At 42.6% G+C, this 9,332-nt stretch overlaps 1 protein-coding gene across 1 annotated transcript; it reads left to right on the forward strand.

Moving 5' to 3' along the window:
- The first annotated feature begins 3,653 nt into the window (after nucleotides 1-3,653).
- Nucleotides 3,654-8,337, forward strand: LOC127645724 (uncharacterized). Its single transcript, XM_052129387.1, has 5 exons — nucleotides 3,654-3,711; nucleotides 3,862-4,077; nucleotides 4,243-4,402; nucleotides 4,488-4,603; nucleotides 8,020-8,337. Exons 2-5 carry the CDS (start codon nucleotides 3,919-3,921, stop codon nucleotides 8,335-8,337), a joined length of 753 nt encoding a protein of 250 aa, XP_051985347.1. The 5' UTR covers nucleotides 3,654-3,711; nucleotides 3,862-3,918.
- The last annotated feature ends 995 nt before the right edge of the window (nucleotides 8,338-9,332 follow it).

Genomic DNA, 9,332 nt, shown 5'->3' on the forward strand with positions numbered 1-9,332 from the left:
ATGCCTGGTCCCCTGCTCCGACAAGCAAGAGGGACAAGGGCTTTAAACTCTACATATCGAGTTATCTGCACAACTACAAAGGTAAGTATTTTAATCTAATGTGGTGTGCCGGCAGATAGCGGCTAAGCTAGTTCAGCCACGTGTTCATTTTTTATGTAAGGTTAGTATAGAAGCTTGTTTTTTCTTAGTTTTAAAGCAGACTGTTTGTTAATTTTTGTGATAATTGTAATATAAATTATATTAACTTGCTCTCCTCTCAGTTTCTAATAAAGATCAGGGCACAGGTGAAGTCACTGTCAGGGCATTGTGCTACAGGTCCACGAGGAAAGCAGATAAACCTCACAGTTTGAGTGTATGGTGAAGCTAGAATTGATAAGACCGCAGTTACAGGCTTGTTACTTTAATAGCCCGATGTTCCTGGGGACCCGGCTAAGGTTATTCATGTTTAATGTAACTCAGATCAAATGAAAACAGTTATTGTAGGCAGGTAAGTTTCCCTAGCTGGTCCCCTCTGTGTAAAATGCGTTCTTATTCAAGTTTTCAACTCAGTCATTCGTTTAAGATGCAATCTTGTGTTATAAGTATTAGGCCATCATGATTATACAGTGAGCAAGCTATATAAATAAGTATTTAATATAATAAAAGTGTAGAGCAACAACCGAGGGTGTAAGGTAAAGGCTGAATATTGTAGATTTATTACAATATGTTGCATGTTTGAATTAAAATACCTGTGGATATGCAGGAGCACACACTCTACAAAGGCCTGATCTATCCGTCCTTCAGGTGAGTAGGGATACAACAATAGCAAATTTCACTGTACAGTATGATATATCAACCAAAATCTGTATACCAATATTTCATTATTTTCTTTTTCCTCCCCTTTTACAAACAAATATTCTGCTTCAAAGAAAAAAAATTAAATTGATGTTATCATAAGGGTTCTTCATTATGAACTTGTATGCCAGGTGTCGGGAACCTTTTTACCAAGAAAAGCCAAACAAACAAAAAAATTTAGAGAAATTTTTCAAAAGAGCCACAGCAAAGTTTACACTTGTGTATTAGAAATATTTGCCAATTTTTATTTAATAACAACACCAGTAGGTGGCAATAACGCAGTTTATTTCACTCATTGACACCCAAGCTAAGGCTACTTCATACTATCATACTTTCTAGCACTCCTAAGACACCACAAAAATTGAGAAACGGGCATCATAAACAAGTGATTAACAAGAAGTGCACTGCACCCTACTTACATTAATGAGATTTCTGTTGCTGCATCATTTTGCTGAGTGCTTTGTAGTTGGGGTCGTAACTAGTGAGATTCAGCTTCATGCAGGCATTAAGGCTTTCATCTGTTAACCTTGAACGCAGGTTGGTTTTGATGTTGTTCAGATGTGAGAAGGACTGCTCACATGTGTATGTTGAGCCAAACATTGTCAGGACAGCAACACTGACGCGACGCATTGTGCTGAAAGTGGCTAGAAGTTCGTTCCAGGTTTTCAGGATGAGATTGTCATCACGTTGGAGTTTTCTCATATCTGCCCACTTATGTTGCTTTGCCATTTCTGCCCGCTGACGAGCGAGGCTTTCCAGTTCGGAATTCAAAGTGAAAGATTTTGACACCCACATATCCGTCACCTTCAGTTCAGCAGCTTCCAGCTCAAAATCTCAGATGGAGATTCCAGGGAAGACACTCAGGTTTTGTGTATCCACGGTGCACACATGTGGATGAGTTATCACTTTGAACAAATCGGCATGTCTGCGGAAGTCCACAAAGCGTGATTTGAATGACATCAGTAAATCAGACGTAAAGGCTGCGAGCTTACGGAGGTCAAAATGATGAGCGGCGTCCCTCGCTAAGCATTCCTCTCTGTATGCCCGCAATGTTTCGAAGTGCAGGAGACGGCCACTTTCTATGTCCCTGATAAACAGCTCCAGCTTTGTTTCAAATGCAAACACTGCCTGTTGCAGGGACAAGATTGTGTTTCCAATGCCTTGCATTTTCACGTTGAGGTGGTTCATATGACATGTAATATCCACCAGGTAGTGAAACTTCAGGAGCCACTCAATGTCATTGAGCTCGGGATGAACATTTCCTTTCATTTCCAGAAATGCCCTCAATTCATTTAAACAGGCAGCAAAACGGGCGAGTGCTTTTCCCCTGGATAACCAAAGCACATTGCTGTGCAGTAGCAGCCCTGGATAATTACTCCCCACTTCATCCAACAGGGCCTTAAACTGGCGATCATTTAAAGCTCGGGCCACAGTGAAGTTCACAATGCGAACGACCAATGACATCACTTTGCGAAGTTCCTCTCCACACGACTGAGCACACAGTGCCTCTTGATGCACAATGCAATGAAAGTTTAAGATGGGCCGCTTCTCTTGCTCACACAGAAGGGCAACGAATCCTTTATGTTTCCCTAACATACTGGGTGCTCCATCAGTACACACAGATATAAGCTTATTCAGTGGGAGCTTTTTCTCTGCAGCAAAGTCCATCAGAGATTTTAACACATCCTCGCCTCTTGTTGTATCTTTCATCGGCAAAACAACAAGACTCTCTTCACGCACTGTATCACCCGTCACATACCGCCCGATTATGCTTAGCTGCGCTATATTGCTCACATCGGTAGACTCATCCAAGGAAAGAGAAAAGTAACTACCTGAACTGATGTCGTTGATTTGCATCTCCTCTATCTGGCGTGCCATCACCAGTGCACGATCATGAACAGTTCTTGCAGAGAAAGGCATGTGGATAATTTTATCCTTGTTTGGGAGGTCGTTAAACAGTTCTTTTGCAACACTGAGCATGCAACCCTTAATGTAGTCTCCATCTGTAAATGGTTTCCCACTCCGCACAATCTCCAGAGCACCAGCAAAGCTCGCAGAATTCAGATTCCCGCCTTCCATGATAGCAGCTGCTGCTGTCCGGTTTCCATTCTCAGCTGAAGCTCAGCGCAAGCTTTTCTCCTGCATTCTCCATCGGGATGTTTTGCGGCGAATGCTGCATGGTGCGTCTCAAAATGTCTCTTAATATTTGACTTTTTGAGCGACGCAATACGTTCATTGCAAATGAGACACACTGCGGACCCCAACTTCTCCACAAATGCAAATTGATCCGTCCATTCAGGCCGAAATGAACGGTAATCGTCGTCTTTTTTTCTTTTCGCCATTTTCCTCTCGTTGATGATGATGATTTTTAATTCAGCCAGCTAGGTAGTTGTTTAACTTGATCTTGACTTGACGCAGGCCTAACCGTCGGTCAATTAAAATTCAGCACTCTGAAAGGTAAGCTGCGAGTCTCTTACCTAAATATTTTGAACATATTTAATTTAATTTGACACATTCATAATTATACATTAATCAGAAATGCTAATAGTTTCCAAATAATTTTATCATCATGTTCGAGGGTGTATTTTCAGTCAACATTTGAAAATTGGAGAGCCATATAAAATCCGGAAAAGAGCCATATATGGCTCGCGAGCCATAGGTTCCCGACCCCTGTTGTATGCCATGCATAACATACTGTGGATAGAAATTACAGGGAAAGTTACTGGTATGATAATTGTGGTTATATTATATTACTATTATATTTAGTGTATTGCTAATCAATATATTGTTACTTCCCAGGTGACAGCGGCTCACTTATAGAGCAGGTGAAGCAAGTTGGGACAATGTTGAAGACATTTGCTCGCACTGGGCAATCGGGTACAACTTGCAAACAACACCTGTGGTTGTTGGTTTAATTCCCACTGGGGCCACCTTTACATGTAGTAGACCTAGATATAAATGTCATAGTTTAGTAGTTGAAGGACCAGGACTGACTACTTTATTCTTTTATTCTGGGAATCCCTGTAGGTGCAGATCAAACCCTAATGCTGCGACGTCTTGGAGTTTGGCGATGTTGTGCGTAGCATGGACAACAAAATGCTATGCTGCAACATTTCAGTGCCAATGTGTCTGTTGGAGAGTTATCCCTGCCAGGGGATCTGTTACTCCCCCCTAGACACCCAGGAAGATTTGGCGTTGCTTGACAACAGTTTGAGGCAAGATAAAGAGCTCCAGCAACGATTTGTAAGTGTGCCGATTTCGTTTATAACGCCATAGGGTAATCTAAAAAGTAAAATTAAGATTGTACACTGCATATTGTACAGTCTGAATCCACAGCCTGTCACATTTTAAATTTATGAGAAGCTTCAGAGAAATGTAATTTGTAACATGTTTTTTTTGTATTTTCAGCTTCGGTTTTTGGCAATCAAATGTGGGAGGGACCTAAAGACAACCGTGTGGCGAATGCTTCAGAGTATCTTCTCTAATCACCTTTCCATCAATACAACCTGGACTGGTGTAGGGGATAAAGCATGTTTTAGAGACATGTTCCTGAAGACCATTGTTCAAAGTAAGTTGGATATTTTTTTACATTTAAGTAGATGTGTATGACCTTATGCCATTCAAATGGAATGACAGATCTTTATTTTCTACAGGAGCCATCCGGAAGAACCCGGCAACCCAGGATGCCACTGATGAGGCGATCCAGGTTAACGTTACGCGTTACCTGAAAGGAGCATCTGAACATGAAGGTGGAAAAAGGCGCCGCACAGCTAAGAGGGACCCACAGCCGACCCCTTAAACCTAGGCTGACTACTGACACCCCAGCATCACTGACAACTGGAACCCTTTCTTTATCCTGCAGTCAGTAACATCAAGACCCCTAAAAAAGCCTGCTAAAAGTGTCAGAATACACTCACCCAATCCACACTGTTCACTGTGGAAATTGCGTTTTTTTTTTCTTTTCTCTCGTGATCCTGCTTTGAGGGCAGCTCCTTGGATGAATATGGGATGGTTTGTCCTTTTATACAGGCGCACGAGGAATCACTGAAGATATGCCAATTTGCACTGCCTCATTCTGGAGGTCGGGGAAAACCGGTGATTCTTAGCCCAATACGCCACGCAGTCCACAACCTCTCCAGACATTCTGATTGGCTGTGTTCTCTACAGCCAGATTTTCTGCTGTTAATTATATTTATTCCCACTTGTTGTCATGTGCAAGTTGAATGTCAAAATGTATATTATACCTGTTATCCTGCACATTCCTTGATACCAAAGATCTCAATTATTTCATATACAATTTGCTGCTTATTTCATTGTTACAGCGCTTAACTATTCTATTTTAAAATATAGCTTGTAAATCCTAGATTATACATCTAATACTTGATATTTGCACATTATCTGGTATCAAATATTCTACTTACCGTGACTTTAGTATTGCTTATTTCATTCCGTCAGTGCTTAACGATTCTATTATAGTTTGTAAATCCTATTTCATACCTCTGATACTTGATATTGCACATTAACTAGTACCAAAAATTCTACTTTCATTCCATCAGTGTGCTTAACTGTTATTCTATTGTTAAATATAGCTTGTAAATCCTTGTGCCACAGGTCAGCATTGCAGTTATAATGGTATATTCTACTCCAGAGCTTTACTCTAAATTATTACCACTTAATTTATTGTTAGAAATGACTTGTAAATATGATGTTATACCTCAATTTATTTGGTATCAAATATCCTCATTGCTTATGTTTACTGGTAATTCTTTTTATCCCAGAGCTGACCTCTTTATATTATTAACAATTATTGTAAGTGTTACAATAGTGTTTTTTAAAAAATATATTTTTTTTTTTACCAAAATTGAATTGGAAACCTGCATGTTCTTTAGTGTGTGTGTGTGTGTGTGTGTGTGTGTGTGTGTGTGTGTATATAATGTTTGTATTTTTCTGTTATTTATAGTTCAGTGATCTGACATCTTGTTTCAATGACAGTTACTGTACTTTGAAATGTGGAATTAAAACGCCAAATGGAAATTTGTCTGGTTTGATCAATCATTATTCTTGATAAACTGCATGCTATAAATAAATATATATATATATATACAATAAGCGGCGGCAGATCGCTCGGAAAAAGCGTTTGCCTCCGTCGGTCCGCCTTCGATATAACGGCGGCGGAACGGCGGATAGCCAGCGGGCCGGCCACGGAACGAAGGCGGTAGGAAGGCGGCTGCCGCTTTTAAAAAGCGGCTGCCGCTGGCGGTGCACCGTCAAACGTGTTTGCGATATCGCCATTCTGCCGCTTCTACTGCCGCCGGAGCACTGCCAGCGGCCCGCCGACTTATTGCTATCTGGGTACCAGCTCCTGAGTGAACATCTCGTCCCCTGGGCGGTCCATCTCAGGAAAGCTTGGGAGACTTCCAGGTCCTGGAGGAGGTTCGTGAGATGGGGGGCATCCACATTTCTGTGGGTGGCTCTAAGCCGGGACTGAGAGCTGGGCCCTGGATGCGACGGAGCTACCTGCTGGTTTCTTGCTGCCGCAGGGGGACACCCTCGAAGCGCCCAGGGGCATGGACTGCATTGGTGTGCAGTGGAGGGAGAAAGCCGCTGGAAATGCGCTGTAGCTCCAAAAGGAAAGCTCTCTAGAGGTGAAGTAGAACAGAGTGAGGTTTCAGCTCGCTGAACACACACAACCGCATGGCTGCGAAGAAAGAATCTGACTGAACAGAAGCACATCCCGCCTTTTATATCAGTATGTCCAGGGGCAGGACATGCAAATTCTGTTCTCCAATTTGGCATTGGCCTTTTTCATATTCTATTCGTATCTGAGGCTCCCGAAAGAAGCCTCTTCTGTCACCACAATCGACACAATGTCGAGTGAGTGACAGAAGGGGAATTAATGTGTGCACGTGTTGTGCACATGCCTCTTCACAGTTTGACGTCAAAAGCAGAGAATAACATGATTATTTCAAATGTCATGTAAACACAGATTTCTAGCTTTGTCAGAATTTGAAATAAGCTGATTGTTAAGAGTAATCAGTGTATTGGTGTGCACGTAAACATGCTCAATGACAAATTCACTAATTTAAACTGTGTAACTTTGGCTTTTGCGCAACCAAGTTCTTTCAGTAGACCTTTATAGCCACCTCCAGAAAGTCCTCCGCTCACATAGACTCCTTCTGTGTTGGCCTCGACTTTGAATCCAATCTGAATACATGTCTTGGTCTAAGACAGCAACCACACGTTCAAAGTCAAAGTTTTATTTGTCAAATAGACAGTGGTACATAGTTGCAAAGGCACTGTACTTATACTGTGCATTTATATATAAGAAGTATATGCAAGTTATTCGATTTGGATGACAAATGTGATTATTTTAATCAATGTAGACATAAGCTTTTGGTTTCCAACTTATTTTTCTTACCAGATTTGTCAAATTTCTCCTCATTGAACATGACGGTATACTCAAAGTGTTTACCGAGCATTGCCTCTTTAATTAAATGTGTCCTATATTCACTGGAAAGCTGTCGATACTCGTGTATGTGTAATCCAGTGGCAGGGAGGAACTCTTTCTGTCTTTAAAGCATATCGTGCTACCTCAAGCTCAGCGTGAGACTGGATAAATAATTTTTTTCTGAGGACAACACAGACAGAAAATAAATGTATGAATTTTGGCCATGGGTTTAATGTTTTCTTTGCCAAAATGACATCAGTTTCTTCATTATATTTGTCATGTTTAGATGTGGTTTTGTTCATGTCTTGATTCCTTGTCTTTTATTTTGAAAAGTTTAGTTCCTGTTCATGTCATGCGTTCCCCTAGTCATGCAATGTCCTGTTTTTCCCTCCATGTTCATGTGTCTTGTTTTCATTGGTTAATTGTTTTATTATGTTGTTATCAGTTCTAGCTATTTCATTGTTCATGGTCATTGTCTTGTTATCTTGTTTATTAGTTTAGTCTTGTGATTGGTAATCTTGTTCATGTGTTCTCCCAAGTCTATGTATTTATACCCTCATGTTTGCCATTGTCCTTTGTCGCATATTGTTAATGTAACACTGTTGTTTTGTTCTAGTCATAGTCAAGTTCATGTTTATGTTTAGTTTTTGTTCATTGTTAGGGTTTTTGGAATTCACGTTTTGTTTAATAAACTGCACTTGGGTTCTTCACGTCATCGTCATAGTCTCTTTGTTCAGCAATGTTACAGAATACTTAACCTCACAATGGACATAGCAGTTCAGCTTCTGAACCTCTGTCAGGGGAATCGTCCCCTGGAGAACTATGTGATGGACTTCTGCTCTCTGGCCAGCCAAGTGGACATTAATGAGGTTGCCCTCAAAGAAATGTTTTGCTTTGGACTGATTGAGTCTATCTCCTCCTTGATGCCTGGCGGTCGCAGTCCCCTCAATCTGGCCCAATATATCGACCTCGCCCTGCAGATCAGTGGTTCCACATTCACTGTGGGGGAGACGGACATCAAGCCCATGGTTTCACGTCATGGCCACCAAGCCTGAGTTTCACATCATGGCCAACGAGCCAACGCCCACCATGGCCAACGAGCCAACGCCCGCCATGGCCAACGAGCCAATGCCAGCCATGGCCAACGAGCCAATGCCCATGTCTGCCACATCCAACAAGCCAACGTTGCCAGCCTCGTCTTTCCCAGAGCCTGCACCGCCAACTTTGGCCTCACGGAGGAGGAGAGGGGATTTGGTCTCTGAGTCTCAGCCTGTGTTCTTGACCACAGAGGTCGTTCCCGAGACTCTGTCCCTGCCCTCGACTACAGAGGTTGTTTCCAAGTCTCTGTCTACACCTGAGTCAGCTCCATGTCATGTCACTGCCACGCCTGAGTCTGCTCCAAGCCATGTCACCACCATGCCTGAGTCTGCTCCATGCCATGTGTAGGGGCGGCTGTGGCTCAGATGGTAGAGCAGGTCGGCTACCAATCGCAGGGTTGGTGGTTCAAATCCTGGCCCACACGGCTCCACATGCCGAAGTGTCCTTGGGCAAGACACTGAACCCTGAGTTGCTCCCAATGGCAGGCTAGCCTTGCATGGCAGCTCTGCCGCCATTGGTGTGTGAATGTGAGTGTGGATGGGTGATTGGGACACAGTGTAAAGCACTTTGGTAACCTCTAAGGTTAATAAAAAAGCGCTATATAAGTGCAGACCATTTACCATGTCACCACCACACCTCTACCTGCTCCATGCCATGTCACAGCCAAGCTTCAGTCTGCCCCATGCCATGTTTTAGTCGAACCCCAGACTGCTCCATGTCACAAGCAAACCTCTGTTCACCGGTCCAGGCCCGCTCTGCTTCACGTGGGACCTCCATCCCTACGACTCCACTTTGGTCCTCAGCCCCATCGGCTCCGAGCCTCTCATGTCTCATTTTTGACAACAGTCGCATGCATTTGCAAAAATAGTGCAGTTTGGTTGATCCCAAGGCCTTTGACAAATTAATTAAATGCTGAGCATTCAACACCATAGTGCCCTCCATGCTTGACGAC

Source organism: Xyrauchen texanus, chromosome 6 (genome assembly GCF_025860055.1).
Source record: "Xyrauchen texanus isolate HMW12.3.18 chromosome 6, RBS_HiC_50CHRs, whole genome shotgun sequence".
In the NCBI taxonomy this organism is placed as follows: Eukaryota; Metazoa; Chordata; class Actinopteri; order Cypriniformes; family Catostomidae; genus Xyrauchen; species Xyrauchen texanus.

Bases quoted from the DNA above. Each gene is read 5' to 3' on its own strand.
- LOC127645724 (XM_052129387.1), top strand. From the start codon at position 3,919: ATGGACAACAAAATGCTATGCTGCAACATTTCAGTGCCAATGTGTCTG. The intron at 4,078-4,242 runs GTAAGTGTGCCG...TTGTATTTTCAG, and splicing joins AAGAGCTCCAGCAACGATTT to CTTCGGTTTTTGGCAATCAA. The intron at 4,403-4,487 runs GTAAGTTGGATA...TATTTTCTACAG, and splicing joins CCTGAAGACCATTGTTCAAA to GAGCCATCCGGAAGAACCCG.